General features: G+C 37.9%; 1 protein-coding gene across 2 annotated transcripts in view; it reads left to right on the forward strand.

The window, feature by feature from the left end:
• Positions 1-4,668: 4,668 nt before the first annotated feature.
• Positions 4,669-17,380, forward strand: part of LOC105532488 (aldo-keto reductase family 1 member C1 homolog) — a 14,593-nt gene continuing 1,881 nt past the window's right edge. Inside the window, exons 1-8 of one of the 2 annotated variants that reach the window (XM_011970670.1) lie at positions 4,669-4,756; positions 6,827-6,994; positions 7,840-7,956; positions 9,226-9,303; positions 9,752-9,874; positions 12,712-12,821; positions 13,096-13,261; positions 17,005-17,087. In XM_011970670.1, the coding sequence (XP_011826060.1) occupies positions 4,673-4,756; positions 6,827-6,994; positions 7,840-7,956; positions 9,226-9,303; positions 9,752-9,874; positions 12,712-12,821; positions 13,096-13,261; positions 17,005-17,087 (929 nt within the window). In that variant the 5' untranslated portion in view covers positions 4,669-4,672. Of the gene's footprint in view, positions 4,757-6,826; positions 6,995-7,839; positions 7,957-8,045; positions 8,097-9,225; positions 9,304-9,751; positions 9,875-12,711; positions 12,822-13,095; positions 13,262-17,004; positions 17,088-17,380 lie in introns of those variants that run through there. The other variant, XM_011970671.1, reaches the window with a different exon arrangement.

Below are 17,380 nucleotides of genomic sequence, written 5' to 3' on the forward strand. Positions count from 1 at the left end.
AGTATCAGAATTGTTTCATAAATATTAAATAATATAATTGTTCAGAATTGGAATTAAATAATGTAATTTAGGTCTCCAAAACTTTTTTATTTTCAATATTTGTAACTTTTATTTTCAGTTCAGGGGTGCACGTGCAGGTTTGTTATATAGGTAAACTCATGCCATGGGGGTTTGTTCTACAGAGTATTTTGTTACCCAGGTATTAAGCCTGGTACTCATTAGTTATTTTTCAAAATCCTCTCCCTTGTCCCAATTTTGATAAATTGGTAGAGGCAAGAACCTGAATAGACTGCATTCAAAAAAGTGTAGGAAGAGAAGAATTAGATACAGAAGTGTACAAAGTATTCAAATAATGGGTTAGAAGTACACCTGAGAATTGAGAAGTCCCTGGAGAAACTAATGGAGACAAATGACAATTTTCTTTGAGATGGCAGAAAACACAGCATGCCTATATGCTCTTAGGAAGAATCTAGTAGAAACAGAAAAATTGATGATGCAGGAGTGAGAAGATGAGAACTGTTCACTCGTACAATCTACTGGAGTTGATGCAGTCAGGGTGACCCAGCAGCTTGCACACCTTCTGACCACTCTCGGATAGGTCAACAGCAGAGGAGGTTGTGAAGAGAAAATTATTAAGTTTTATAGTTGTTTTTATTAGCATAAAACCAGGTGAGAAAAACCTATTTCTGAATGGTTGAAACTCCATGTGATATGGACAGGAGACAGGGAAATACTGGGTAGAAGAGTGTGATTTCCCAGCAAAGGTCCCACCCTCCAGCGTGGATACCTGTGCCCCTAAATGAGAACAAGCATTTCAGTTTTCACACCCCAAAATTTCCCTTTTGGCCCACCATGCCTCCAGTCTGACCCCACATAACCCCTCAAACCTAAGATCCAGGGCAGAACAGCAGGTGAGGAGACAAGGAGGCAACCAGATGGACGGTAGAAAAATGACACACAGAAAGAGAGAAGAGGAGGGGCATTGGACACTGAAAGGAGTTTGGCCTTGGAGGATTGGAGAAGAGTCTGGCCACTGGGCAGCCTGACTCCATGGGAAGATCACCTTCCTACTCCATTTCCCCATTCCGGCTCCACATCCATCTTACTGAGAGCTGCCTCTACCACTCAATAAAATCTTGCACTCATCCTTTGAGCCCACATGTGGTCTGACTCTTCTGGGAGGCCTGGCAAGAGCTTGGGATACAGAAAGCTGTCCCACTGGCCCTCTGCCTTTGAGATAAGTCAGAGAGTCCATGGAGCTGCAGACTCAAGCCGTCTGCAGATGGCAAAGTTGAAAGAGATTTGTAACACTGTGGTTGCAGGCACCCACACCTAGATACTCTCATGGAGCCAGAGCCCAAAGCGCTCACCCTGGCCTGTGCACCTGCCCATCTCCATGCTCCCCCTCCCTCAAGGAGTTTGAACAGGTGAGCCACACCCCTGTCACAAGTCCTGCAAGAGGAATAAGGAAACTGTCTCATTTCACATACAAATCTGTTAGCACCATATCAAGAAATCTGAGGAATGGTAAGCTCTGGGGGTCGCCTAGGAGAGTCTGCAGCTTCCATTGAAATGACATACCGCATCCTGTATTTATACCGTCCACTTTGAAATCAATGTGAATTTAACTTCGATTCCATTCAGAAACTCTACTTTTCCACAGCTCCGAAAAAAAAAATTCTGAAATAATTATTTTGCCACGTATGGAATTATTGGGTGAAATTATTTCTTTATTGATCACATTAAATATATCACCTACTATATCCACCAAAGACTCTTGTAAGAAATCTGTGGATCATCTTGTCCAGGATCCCTTGTACCGCACGCATCATGTTTCTCTTCCTGCGTTAATTTTGGTTGTTGCTGTTGTTTTAGATGGAGTTTTGCTTTTGTTGCCCAAGCTGGAGTGCGATGGTGCAATATCATCTCACTGCAACCTCTGCCTCCCGGGTTTAAGCTATTTTCCTGGTTTTGCCTCCCAAGTAGCTGGAATTACAGGTGTGTGCCCCCATGCCCAGCTAATTTTTTTGTATTTTTAGTAGAAATAGTGTTTCACCATGTTAGCCAGGCTGGTCTCAAACTCCTTTACCTCAGGTGATCCGCCCACCTCGGCTTCCCAAAATCTCTTGCTATTTGAAGATTATCTTTTTGTCTGGCTTTTAGAGTTGGATGATAACACATATAGGTCTGAATCTCTTTGAGTTTATGCTATATGCAGTTCTTTAAGTTGCCTGAATTTGTAGATTCTTGTCTTTAACCAATTTGAAAAAGTTTTGATGAGTTTATTCTCCAAATAATCTCTCTACCACCATGGGTTTGCACTTCTCCTTCTGGGAATCCAATACTATCATACTGGTTGGCTTGAAGGTGTCCCATAAGTCCCATAGGACCTGTCCACATTTCTTTATTCTTGTTTCCTGTCCTTAGACTCAGGAATTTCAAGTGCAGTATCGCTGTGTGCATTGATTATATCTTCATCCTTCTCAAATTTGCTATTGAAACACCCACTGGTGAGTTTTTCATTCAGGTATATTTTTTTTAGCTCCAATTTGTTTCCTTTTCTTTTTTATAATTTCTGTATTATGACTACATCTTGATTTTCTTATTTTTTTTCAGATTTTCTATAGTTCTTAATCCATATTTTTCATTAGCAATTTTAACATATTTAAGAGAGCTGTTTAAATGCTTCTCTACTAATTTTAATGCCTATGATTCTTCAGAAATGATTTCTACTGATTCATTTTCTTTCTTATAATGGACGGTGATTTATTGTTTCTTTGTATGCCTTGTTATCTTATTTTATTTTTTTGAGCTGGAGTCTTGCTCTGTCACCAGGCTGGAGTACAGTGGTGCCATCTCAGCTCACTGCAACCTCCGCCTCCTGGGTTCAAGTGATTCCCCTGCTTTAGCCTCCCGAGTAGCTGGGACTACAGGTGCTCACCACCATGTCTGGCCTGTTTTTTTTTTTTTTTTTAATTTCAGTAGAGATGGCGTTCCACCATGTTAGCCAGGATGGTCTCCTTCTCCTGACCTCGTGATCTACCCTCCTTGTCCTCCCAAAGTGCTGGGATTACAGGCATGAGCCACCATGCCCGGCCTGTATGCCTTGTTATTTTATTTAACTGGGCATTTGAAAAAAATAAAACATCTTTTTTTACTGTATATAGATTTGTTCTCTCATGACAGTCATCAACTCATATGTGTGGCAGGTTCTCAGTCAAGGCATCAGCCCTACATAAAACCTCAAGGCCTCCTTAGTTTGTTTTGGAACACGCACCTACATGGATTATTTTTGCCATTTTATTTTTCCCCAAATAACCAATGGCTTTTGAATCGTTTACTATTAAAAAATTTCACATCCCAGTTTCTCTCAATGGCTTAGATGGACTATTGCATGTCTCTTCTCCTAGTGTTTTGCCTGTAACATCTGTATGTGTATAGTCACCCTGAATCTCTACTGAGCCACTCCATAAACAAATAAGTTTATTTCACTCAATTTTAGATATTTTCTGATGTTTCCATGAGTCATATGGGAGTCTTATAATCCACCATCTTGTTGAAATTACCCTCTGTGAAAAATTTCAATATCTTTATAATATTACATTTATGTCAATGTATAACAATTTACCTATGTTTCAATTTCTGTTTGTTTTATGAAAAAGCCAATAGAAGCAATCAGGGCACTGCAAGTTGTGACTCTTCCAAGATGTGAATCACAGATCATGCAAATTACATTCATGTTCTGACCTGCCCTCCAAAGGGAGAATGAAGTAAAAATTATCCCATGTGAGGATTATTCACCAGTTTATATGTCATTAGTTACCAGTTTTTCTTTATGAATAGTGTTTAACAATATTATAAAGTATATCTAATAGTTATCAGGTTTTTGGCTTGTTACTTTTTGATAGTAACTCATAAAACTGGCTGGAAAAGACAAATAAGATAAGGCACAGTTTGCGTGTTACAAATTATATCCAAAGTCCAAAAGCTGTTAATAAGAAATCCTCCAATAAAACCACATTGAATTTTATTTTTTATTTACACCCACATCAGGATTACAAGTTTATCGGGACTGCGCCTTGATCAGGAAGGGATATTTCTCTCATAAGGCTAATAAGAAAGAAACAATAAATTTTCTCATGAAAAAAGTAATGCATTTTAAAATTGTAACTTTAATTTTTAATTGAGGGCAATATTTTAAAGAAATGCTCATTAGTCATTCCTTTAAATTGTGTGTGTGAGAGAGAGAAAAATGAAAACTAGTCATTTCAAATGCTGTAAGATACAGAAGGAACATCATCAAGGCACAAACCAAAAAGAGCTTTGTAGCTCTTTTTCTATAGTCTTATGTAAAGTCACAATTTTTTTTACAAATGTCTTTGTCTAATTTGTGTCATATATATAGAGATTTGGAATAGGAAAAATGCTTCAGAGAAAAATTAATGAGTGTATCATGCCCACCTGATAATTTACTTATGAATTTTCTTAGAAAAGAAACAGTTGAACTGGATTCCATTTTTATCACTGCCTGTGTAAGACTGCCTCTGTCCCTCCTCTCACATGCCGTTGGTTAACCAGCAGACAGTGTGTCCAGGGGCGTTGCCAGCTAATTGCTCTTATAGCCTGTGAGGGAGGAAGAAAGGAACATTTGCCAACCAGGCCAGTGACAGAAATGGATTCGAAACATCAGTGTGTGAAGCTGAATGATGGCCACTTCATGCCAGTCCTGGGATTTGGCACCTATGCGCCTGAAGAGGTAATAATAATATTTTTAGTGTTGAGAGTTCAAAGGAGCTAGAATAAGTGGAAGATAGAATAAGTAGAAGCTGACTGGATTGTCAGGTTTGTGTTCCTATGTTACTCTGCATGACTCTCCTTAAAACGACAGTCTTTGTTCTGCAATGCAGTCTTGTCACAGGGTCATCTACTGCTTATTTGGGACACTGTTTTGTCTTCTGTTTATGTTTATTTCACAGCTTGTCAGAGTCTATAAAACTCAGCAGAAAGAACACGGCCTGCCTGCTCCCTCTCTTGAAGATTGATTGCAATGGGAGTGGTTTCTCTGTTTCTTTGTGTAGTTGAACAGATATTTACTTCTTCCAAGAAGACACAATTCAGAGGAATATTAATGGCAAAAGTTAGTGGAGACGGGTTGCATGAAATCTGTTGGGAGAGTATCACTGTTCTGATGGGCGGCCTTGAGCACCAAACTGTAATATTAGAGCTGGACTAAAGAGAATTTCCCATGTGCTACTCTCAACTCTGGGAAAATTATCTGAAATGATAAAATACCCTCATTTTAAGAAAAAAAAAAGTAAAACCTAACAAGGACCGTTTAAATTCTTTGTCTTTGTTAATATGGGTCAGATTTGTATAAAAATACTGTAACAGAGAAATTTCTTGTTTCTCTGACGAGAAAATTAATGGAATAGATTTTATTTTCTAGACTTAGCTATTTCTACACTGGAGGAAAACTTGTATCTCAAGACTGTCTTCGGAATACAATGTGTGTGAATAGGGACTACTTATATAAAATTTGAGTCTCACATTTCTCACCTATAAGATATAGGGATTTACAAAGGGACATTTTGAAGGCCATTGACAGGAGTGGTTTACTTTAATATAAATTGGCACGGAGAGGAGGTAAAGATGAGAACACCACTGAAGCTCTGGCCTCGGTGAGCCTTTGAGTGCTCGCACAGCAAAGAAATGATCGAGGATGGTATGAGGAGTGGGCTGTTAGACCCTGTACCTAGTTCCTTGTAATTTCTTGGGAAAAAGAAAGCCTCTGAAATACTTTCAAGATGGGAAAATAGTTTGCTTTGTTTCTGCTTTTGTGATTTAAAAGATATACTTTTCAAATCTGTATCCACATTTGTTACGTAAGTCAATAATTGCAAATTTCACTGCAATCATATGTTTTCTAAAAGACTTGCCTTGAATTATGGAGCTGAATCTCATTTTGCTAATCACTTACACCCTGCAGTCTATTTCTTATATATACAAATCAATATCCTTAGTGTATACATCTTTACTCCTAGTATTTAGTTCTATCATGCAGACAGAATGGCCAAAGACTGGGTAGAAAAGACTTAACATAATAGACTGCTATCCATAGACAGGCCTATTTCCAATATAAAGCTGCTGGTATCGGATAACGTGGATTTCTCGCTATTTCCTAGCTGATAATAATGGGGGCTCTACCTAACTGTTTGTGTAAACTGCGGAGTTTCTGTGCACCTGCTTTCTTTTGGGGACTGGGAGTTTTGTGTCTGCTAGGCAGAGTGAGTCAATGTAAGCAGTCCCAGACAAAATCTTATTAATGGAGTATGCAGAGAGCATCTCTTGTAGACAACAGTTCACATACAAGGACAAAATATGATGCTCGATAAAGTCAGTTCATTCTGTGCAGCAACATGGCGGGAGAGGAATCACAGGAGCTTACACTGCATTCCTTCATAATTCCTTCCATGTGGCTATTCCTCATGTTAATTTCACCATACTAAAAATAATTAAGATTATACTTGTAACTATAGGTTGCGGCCTGTTAATTTTGCCAAAAAATCACTGAACCTAAAATTGTTTGGGGGATACTTCCAAGCTACTGGTCAAGCAGTGATTTTCTGGGACTGCAGAAGTTCCTGCTATGCCCAATCTTTACTACTAACCAGGAAAGACCCAGAGAGACTGGGATGGACTTAAGATTCCATATACAGAACTCATCCAAGAAAGGAGGAAAAGGTGATTTTTGTAAACGTTGCTCTAGTGCCTGAACTAACTCTCAGGCACATCAGTCAGAAAATACTACCTTTGGTTGCTCCCCCAGGTTCCTAAAGATAAAGCTCTAGAGGCTACCAAATGGGCAATAGAAGCTGGGTTCCGCCATGTTGATTGTGCATATGCTTACAATAATGAGGAGTACGTTGGACTGGCCATCCGAAGCAAGATTGCAGATGGCACTGTGAAGAGAGAAGACATATTCTATACTTCAAAGGTACCGTGCCTATGATGAGCTTGTGTATACATGTATTTATGGTGATTGTATGGAGGTGGCAATTCTATGACTGGATCCATAGTTGAGGGTGAATTGTGCTTATTTATTTCAATTTATTCACAATTATTCATGTAGTAAAACTAAAATCCAAAGCAGGAAATGAAGATGACTTTCTCATCTTTGCAGTGTTCCAACTCATGACTTCAAAGTCCCTTTACTCTTTGAGGTCAGCACAGATCAATATGGTTTAACAAAGACTATAGAATCAGAGATAACCTTAATCATGTTATGTTATGTCTTACCTCCTGAGTGAATATCTTACATTTGTTAGGATTCTGAGTTTCCATTATCATCTTGATCAGAGAGAGAGAGAGAAAGCAATGTAAGAGAGCTCTGTGAGTATAACACAATGATACCCACATTGTTTTTAATTGCATCCAGCCCAAGTTAACATATTAAAAGCTGTGTTTGCCTCCTCGGTTTCTAAGCCACAAAGATACTTATTCTTGCCCATTGGGCTGAATTGATGAAATAATTACACTACTAACAAGAGTTTTAAAACATACGAAAGATAATTCTGATAATGGGTATGCTTATGATTTGATAACAACTTTTATCTTTTGAGTAATATTACTCTTTCTTTCAATATATGTACTAACTATATATCCAACATATTACAAAGTTCATCAGGATATGGCAGAACAAAACGCATCACAAGAAGAGAGAGAATAATTTTGCCTGTGGTCATTGTGAAGTAGTAGAAAATGTCTATATATTAGGTGGCGTAAACCAGTAAAATTGACTCAAGTTTTCATTACACAACTTCCTTTCTCTCACCTCTGCAGCTTTTTAGCAATTCCCATCGACCAGAGCTGGTCCGACCAGCCTTGGAAAGGTCACTGAAAAATCTTCAACTGGACTATGTTGACCTCTATCTCATTCATTTTCCAGTGTCTCTAAAGGTAGGCAGCTTGTGTGATCAAATTTATTTCACTTTTGTTGTCATCATAAATGTTGTTTTCATGGATATTTGAACTAAGCATTTTCTTAGGAGGACATAGGGATTATAACTTGGAAGAAGACCCCTAAACGTAACTCCTAATTCCCTTTCTATTGAATACATTTTGAATCCGTACTTCCATGATGCCTGTCTACAAGAAAAGAGAGTGCAGAATGCTCAAAGCCTCTGCCTCAAAAACTTGAGGAAATGACAATCATCTCCTTGAAGGCACAAGGTCTTAGTTACGACTCCTGAGTTCACCTCTTGCGATGTTCGCAGATACAGAGTTTCGTGAAGTTGTGGTGTCCAGAAAAGCTGCTGCACATAGGGTGCACAATGAGTTTCCATCTTCTTGCCTCTTTTCAAGGGGTGAGATCTCAGTCCAGGAGTCTCTTAAACTACAAACCTTCATGGGAAACTTTGTTGCTTCTGCATCCTCTCTTTTCACATTGGAGTTTTTATTCTTGCTTAGCCATGAATTCTTGTGTCATATAAAACTTTTGTTTTAAGGTTATGGAAATCTCCTTAGGCTAGTTAATGCAAGGGTGAGTTAGATATGAAAGTCAAAACCATGGCTACAATAAGAATTTGAGAAAATCTCTAAAAAGAAATCCTTTCTCCATCCTTATCTCTGCTTTATTACAAAAGGATTTTAAGTATTTGTTCCAACCTTTTTCATTGTTGGCATTTGTGGCTTTGGAGCAATTTCAGGCTCATGGTCATTACTGTGAGCTCTTGTGCATCTCCCAACTTCCAAACTAGCCTTGAAAACACCTCCATGGACCATGATTGGTTCATGGTCCTGTCCATGGAACATCATACGTTCAAGGAGATAAGGAACTCTGATAGTGGCATCTGTGTCAAAAATACAATCCATTATTCCTGGATATCAAGGTCTTTTGCAGTTGATGAGAGGTATTGCCACAGAGAAAATTATAGGAGCAGAAGAAAGTAATGTAAGTCAATGATGACACTCCATTAGGATCCAGAAAGTTGGTATTTATATATACATATAATAGTTATAAGAGATTGGAGGAAGATTGTCTCCTGAAGACATTCCTTATATATCATATGCAGTACAGTTTGTACATATCACTCTTTGGAGCATTGCATCACCTACCTCAGGGAGGATTAGTGTCCTTAAATGTACCTCAGAGCATGGCTATGTGTGGGGAAATTTATGTGGGGAAATTGATTTGTGACATCACTAAATTGACTGCTTCTACTTCAGCCAGGTGAGGAGATGATCCCAAAAGATGAAAATGGGAAAGTACTATTTGACACAGTGGATCTCTGTGCTACGTGGGAGGTGAGTGCTTGGAGGAGAGCACAGATAAGAAAGATGAGATAGGAGACATCTGGTTCCTATCTTCCAAGTACAAGAATGGAAAATGCACCATTGGATCAAAAACTTAGGAGCTTTACAACGGTATTTTTTGTGAGCAGTAAGGAAAATGAAATGACAGGCATACAAAAGAGAGAAGTGGAGGAGAAGGGTTGGGGGTAAGGAGGACTGGGATTTCTTTCCTTGCCTGTGCACTAATCTCTCCAGTTTCCTAAGGAGGAAACAGAAATTCTTACTCTTGCAATCACTATCTTCCTCCCCAATTTTCTGATTTATTTTCTCCCTTTTAAGAATCACGGCTAGCTAGTTGATTGTCATATCTACACAGTTGTTGCTTTCACAGTTCTGTGTTACATTTATCTTGATCTTCAGTCGCCTACACAAATGACACTTCACAATTCCTTTTTCCCAGGCCATGGAGAAGTGTAAGGATGCAGGGTTGGCCAAGTCCATTGGGGTGTCCAACTTCAATCGCAGGCAGCTGGAGATGATCCTCAACAAGCCCGGGCTCAAGTACAAGCCCGTCTGCAACCAGGTGAGCGCCCTCAGCCTCCTCTCTTTTCTGCTCTTCATGCCCCTCTTCCTGTCCTATTGCCAAGTATCCATTCATTTAGTCCCACTGATCTTTGTAAAAGAGAAGATTCTAGAGAGCAAAGCCTCTGTCTCGAAGGGCATAGAGGGCTCTTACTTGTACCCGGCTTAGAAAAGTCTTACGAAAAGGTGTTGTAACTTTGATGCTGAATTGTGAGTTATATTTAGGGAAAGTCAGTTGATCAAGGAGGCCAAGGATTGCCAATTAGTCTCAGGGAAAGGTGGACTTACCCCTAAGCTATGAAAGATAACCCGAGAGTGGATGGGCGAAGATGATTTGGAGGAAATTGTGCACAGATATGAAGCCATGAAAAGATCGAATGAGCAGTACATAAGGAGAGAGAGACAGAGAGAAAGAGAAGAGAAATACTAGGGATTTCCATGGGGTTCAGATGTCTCAGGGCCTCTTGGTATCTCTGCTTTCACACTCCTTGACCAAGGGCATAGATACACTAAAAATTATCAGCAGACAATGAAGGTCATCCATGGTAGAAAGAGAAAATGACCTGTTTATGGAGACATCTGTTCATAATGGATGAAATCAACACTGAGAAATATTTAGCAGAACATTGAGCTGACCAATGACTGCCCCGCTCCTAGTCGGCTGCTGTTCTTTGGAGTCTGTCATGCAATCAGCTGCTTAAACACATCTATTCTATGCATGGTTCTTTCATAGCCTAGAGATAATTCCAACTTTTTCCTGAGCCCTGATTGACGATTCCAGGCCTCCTTGATAAAATTGACTGCCCCTACATTTCAGCATTAAAGTCACTACACCTTTCCCGGTAACTTACACTTTTTTGTTTTATTTCATTTTTAAAAACTTAGAGTCAATGAGTAAAGATCAACAATGGAAATACATAACGTATAAAATTTGTGAATTTTGTATAATGATATGGTGCCATGATAATTTAATAAAAGCATTGACAAATTAATGTGATATTAATATTCATAGTTCCCCAATTTTTATTATGGCAATTTTCAAAGTTTCCGCCGATTTGATAAAGATAATACTGGAGACCCATGTTACCATTTGTATTCAAAATTACTACCATTTTGCAATGATATATGGGGGTATATCTGCATAAATACATATAATGTTTCTAGAACCTCTTCAAGGTAAATTGTAAAGATGACAATTGACCCCTGGATACTTCTCCAAGCATGTCACAGGAATGAAGATATTCTCCCAGTTACAGTGTCATTACTGTATCTAAGAACATCATCTACAGCGCCCTCATGTCATTTGGTATCCAGTCCATATTTGAATTTTCCATTGTTCAATCAAAATATCTTTTGTGGCTCTTCTTTTTTAACCAGAATTCAATTGTTTTTATACCGTTGTATCTTGATATCAGTTAACTTGTTTTTCCCAGTTGTTGAAAGCTTCTGTAAATTAAAAGTTAGATGTGAATATTTTATTACATTGGCTTAAATCTTTGGGGCAAGAAAATGTTTTTATCATGCCATGTTTTTCAAACTGCACCACACTAGACTGCATACAATCACAGATTGCCCCACTAGTGGCGAAGGTACTTTTAAAAACTTGGTTAAGCTAATGATGGTGAGATTTGTTGTTTTAACACATGTTTTCTCTTTAACAATTATTAGTATTCTGCTGTGGGCTAATTCTCAACAGAAGTCATATTCCCATGACACATTTTTGTGTATGATTGAGTATACATCAGTGATTTGAACTTTGTTGTACTGTATTTCTGTTTTCTTCTTTGTTATTTCTTATTTGTAATTTCCTTGGTGTTTTTACATAATCATTCACAATTTCAACCACTTATTTATTCTTACCTGACATTTAAGTAAAAATAATTTCTCAGCAAGTAAAAATAATATACTATTATTCCTCTAAGTCAGGGTAAAAATTAACTTCTTCCTTCAATTAGCAATGTACTGTGAATGTAATTGCTGTAATGACCACCATCAGAGTAGACAAATGTTGTTGTTCATTTTTTTCATTCTTGCACTAATTACTATAAACTCACTGATTTTTGTGCTACGATTTTTAATTCATTTTACTTATTTTTAATGCTCACATCTACTCAGTATATCCATCTATCTATCTATCTATCTATCTATCTATCTATCTATCTATCTATAAGAATAATTTGATCAAAGACTCATGAGGGCAAGTATAAAAGACAAAAGCACTTGTTTCATAGGAAACTCACTGGTGATATTTGAGATCTCACCATACAAATCCATCATACATAAAGGAAAAGTAATGAAAGACTATGAAAGTTATCAGTATTTATGTGTATATGTATATTTTCTAGTTCATCTATTATGTATAGATATATATATATCATAGATGGCATATATGATATATATATATGTCAGATGAATTAGAAAACATACATATATATGTATACATTTTGGTTATTAATTAGGAAATCAGTTTCTTCATCTTTTAGACATGCCCTGATGAGTCTTTGACCAAATTCATGATTTCTGGCACAATTTGATGCCCCAGGCTCAACGAATCTTACCTTATCCCAGCTCTGAAATTGGCTGTGTCTCCTTCTAGTGGTCAGAGTTATTGAGAAACCAGGATAGGGTTCATAGAGTTGCTTGTGCTCAGAAATAACATTTCTATTTTCTTAGGAGAGAGGGATATAAATTTAACTTTTATGAAAAAGATCATTTTTTCACAATAATACTCAGTTCAAATTTAATGCTCCACATTATACAGCTTCTTTTACTTTGGTGATTTTAATATTAATATAACTTTTGGATTATCTGATGCTTTTCCATCTTGCTCATCTGCAGGTGGAATGTCATCCTTACCTCAACCAGAGAAAACTGCTGGATTTCTGCAAGTCCAAAGACATTGTTCTGGTGGCCTTTAGTGCTCTGGGATCCCATCGAGAAAAACAATGGTAATAAGAGCAACAGGAATTTTACGTAAAACATTGTTTTGATTTTAAAAAATTTAATGAGCTCATGTTGTTTCCTGGAGTTCACTGACAGCTGACTTGGGATGAGGGAAGAATTTGCATTTCTGACAAGATCCCAGGTGATGTTGAGGTTGCTGTTCAGGGGCCTCACTTGAGAAGCTCTAGTGCAGAGTGGACGCCTTAGTCTGTTTACGGAGCCACCTAACAAACTGTATCCCCAGCCTCAGGGCTTCAGCATTTCTGCCTTTCCTTCCAGGGTGGACCAGAACTCCCCAGTTCTCTTGGAGGACCCAGTCCTTTGTGCCTTGGCAAAAAAGCACAAGCGAACCGCAGCCCTGATTGCCCTGCGCTACCAGCTGCAGCGTGGGGTTGTGGTCCTGGCCAAGAGCTACAATGAGCAGCGGATCAGAGAGAACATGAAGGTGAGGAGCTGGGCTGTGGGCCTCAGGGCTGCTGCACAGTGTCCTTCACATGTGTATTTCTTGTAAGGCTCTCAGGACACCCTTGGGCCAGCTCCATTTCCTGTATTTCCTATGCATGAACTCTTTGTGTACATCACAAGGATTTCTTCTACTCTGGCACAGGAGAGGCAACACAAGTGGAGAGAAATAGGATGGGATCAAAACCAGAGATTTGCATTAGCGTTAAGTCAGTGATATCCATATCCCTCTATTAGGAATATGTGCTTTTCTTTATTTTCTATAATGAAGTGTTTGATTAAATGTTTTTTAGTCTCCAAATCATCGTTGGCCTTTTTTTTTTTTTGTATATTTATGTAGTATAAATTCCTTATATTTATTCTCTTAGAATTTTATCTTTGCAAATTGTTTCTTTACCTCTGCCTTTTTTTTTTTTTTTTTTTTTTTTTTTTTTTTTGTGAGGTGGTTGTCTTCATTTTATGTGTAGGAGACCATATTTATACCAATACCTAAGGTTATAAAACAAACCCAGTTAACACAAAGGCTTAATGCAAAAGCATTTATTGAGCTCAAGATTCCATGGTTAGAAAATTAGCCTAGGCTCAGCCTAAACTCAGCCCCGTCCTTCTGTTCCTGGCCGGGCTCTCATGTGCATGCAGGGCAGTGAGGCTGCTCTGCTTCAGGGTGTCCATGGGGCATCTGTCTGAGCGCCCCCTTCTCCCATGCAGTTCTTTATCCTCCAGCCATCCAGCCCAGGGTTCATCTCAGGACGGGGCACGACCCCAAGGCAGTGAGTGGACACGTTCAAAGCCTTTTCATGTCTAGGCTCAGGGTTGCCAACCATTGCTTCTGGGAAATTCTATCACCTAATGCAAGTTACAGGATAGGTCAGACTCAAGGGGTGGGGAAATACACACCGCTTCTTATTATTACCTCTTATTGGAAGGAGCTGCAAATTCACAGAACCAAGCAAGTGGGTACAGGGACATGTGATTGTTAGAGGGCAGTTCCTAATTAGTCTATCATTTATATGATACTTGTGATACAATATATGAATAGGTATATGTATGAATATATAAAAATTGGTATATATATATATTTTTTATTATACTTTAAGTTCTAGGGTACATGTGCATGACATGCAGGTTTGTTACATATGTATACTTGTGCCATGTTGGTGTGCTGCACCAACTCGTCAGCACCCATCAACTCGTCATTTACATCAAGTATAACTCCCAATGCAATCCCTCCCCTCCCCCCTCTCCCCGTGACAGGCCCGGTGTGTGATGTTCCCCTTCCCGAGTCCAAGTGATCTCATTGTGCAGTTCCCACCTATGAGTGAGAACATGTGGTGTTTGGTTTTCTGTTCTTGCGATAGTTTGCTGAACAAAAATTGGTATATTTCATATATTCTCAATAATTCATCCAAGTCTCTAAAGAATTAACATCCAGAATACATACATATATATATATTTTCTAAATAGTCATATAGATACATAAAATATACATCATGTATGATATATATTATAAAACTTATGTCATACATATGACATATGTCCTGTACATGTATATATATCACTGTTTGCTAAAACATTAAGTCAAATAAGTGAAAAAATCTATAGGATACTCTGAAATCGTGATACAGAGAATAAGAAAGTAAAAAATGACATCAATGAAACTATTGATGTATCTAGGTAATGGCATTCATTAAATTATTTTCAAAATGTTTTTAGACAGAGAATTCACAAAACAAAAATGAAAAATTATGAAAGACTGTGGGAATTATCAGTATCTATACATAAGTGTATGTTCTCTAATTCATCTAGTGTATATATATGACATATATGTTATAATATATATATGTTAGATTAATTAGAAATCATGCATATATATGTATTTATTCTGGATATTAATTCTTTAGAGACTTGAATGTATTCTTGAAATAACATCTCCCAAATTTTACCTGTGTTGTCATATTCTCTGTGGTTATGTTTTGACAGATAGAAGTTTCTATCCTTCATGTAGACTCATTTTTCATGCCTCTTTCTTGTGGTTGGTGAATTTTGTGTCTTATCTTATATTGGGACTATCACAATATTTTACTGTGTTATCTTACAAAATTGTTAATATTCTTTCCTTATAAATTTGGTTAATTCGAATGGGATTGACTTTTTAAACACTATCTGAAATAAGGATGCAAACATACATATCTAATTTTTGAATTTTTAGCAAAATTTCCCACCAACATTTATTGAAAAGTTCATATTTGCTCACATAACTTAATTTTTTTACCTGTAACATATATGAAATTTCCATGAGCAATTATCTGGTCTCTCTTCCATTTCCAGTTCACTTATTTACTTTTCTGTACTATGATGTTAAAAAGTAAATTTCACTTCCAATGTGTTACAAATAATTTTCTAACTTCTTCATTTGTTTAATAATATCTTTCCTATTCTTGACTAATGTGTTATTTAAAATTTTGAATCATCTCATTAACTTCCTCAAGCAAGTAAATGTTTTAGTCTCTTGTTGACATTGTAATAAGCCTGCAGATCAGTGTGGAGAGAACTGAATCTTTGACAATATTGAGATTTCCAATCCATGATCATAATATGAATTTCCCACTACTTATTAATAAATTATCTTTTAATAAATATATCATTAATTTCATAACTTTCTCCATTACTGATACTTTTTTTTCTTTTTTTTGGAGATGGAGTCTTGCTGCGTCACCCAGGGTTGAGTGCAGTGGCACAATCTCGGCTAACTACAACCTCGGCCTCCTGGGTTCAAGCAGTTCTCCTGCCTCAGCCTCCCCAGTAGCTGGGACTACAGGCACACGGTGCCATATCCAGCTAACTTTTTGTGTTTTAGTAGAGATGGGGTTTCACCGTGTTGCCCAGGCTGTTCTCGAACTCCTGAACTCAGGCAATCCTCCTGTGTCGGCCTCCCAAAGTGCTAGGATTACAGGCGAGAGCCACCACGCCGGGCAATTACTGATAATTTTCATAGTTTTTGATAACTTTTCATTTTTGCTTTGTGGATTTTCTAATGTATGGAAATACTAAAATAATGCAACAAATGCGCTTACCTAGATTCATCAAGTGCTACATGGTTGTCATTTTTTACTCTTTCTTTCTCTTATTTTCTGTATCACTCTTTCAGTTTCCCTATGAATTTGTACACTTACTTGACTGAATGAGTTACAAGACATCTTTTTGATATTTAGAGTCTCCCAAATTTACACAGTTGAGTACCCATGCCTCTTGAATGTGAAATCGTTAGTATTTAGACAATTATTGGCTTGAGTCATGTTGAAAACTAATTTTTCCTGTTATACCTGCTCATTGGAGAGATAGATATTCAATGTTATTCATCAAACCTACTAAATTACGCTAGACATTACAAAATTTGCCTCTAGATTCTTGTGGGTCTTCTAGGTACATGACCCTATCATGTGTGCACCATGTCAGCTCTGTTTCTTCTTCAGCATCTTTTGAGATATTCTCTTTGTCTGCAGTGTTGTGCAGTTTCAAAATATTTTATCTGGGAATGGATTTTTGTTTATTTTTCATCTGGTTTTCATTGACCACTTGAGTGTTTAGAGAGGTCTTTCACAAATTTTGGAAACGTATCAATCTTTTAAGTATTGTCTCTGCACCCTACTGTCTGATGTACTTGGTGTTTCCCAATTGGCAATGATATAATCTAAAAATAATTAACGTTTTCTATTACTTTGATAGGTGTTTGAATTCCAGTTGACTTCAGAGGACATGAAAGCCATAGATGGCCTAGACAGAAATATGCGATATTCGACCCTTGATATGTAAGTAATTTTGGTGATGGGTGTCCTAATTTATTTTCAGAGGAGGAATGTAGGATGGGTGTTGAGAGTGACCTCCACACCAGGGGCACAGAGGCCAATGTGAGACAGAGGTGAGACAGGAGCTTTCTGGACCTCTCCTCCTGGATTCACTCCAGAGCCCTGTTCTCTGGCAGGGAGAGTGGCCCGATGTCAGTGTGATCAACCTGTCCCTCTGCTTTCATGACTCCATGGAACTCTCCAGAGCAGCCAAGATCATTGCTGAATGTGCACCTTCCATGTAGGCCTGCCGTTTG

Source organism: Mandrillus leucophaeus, unplaced genomic scaffold (genome assembly GCF_000951045.1).
Source record: "Mandrillus leucophaeus isolate KB7577 unplaced genomic scaffold, Mleu.le_1.0 Scaffold961, whole genome shotgun sequence".
In the NCBI taxonomy this organism is placed as follows: Eukaryota; Metazoa; Chordata; class Mammalia; order Primates; family Cercopithecidae; genus Mandrillus; species Mandrillus leucophaeus.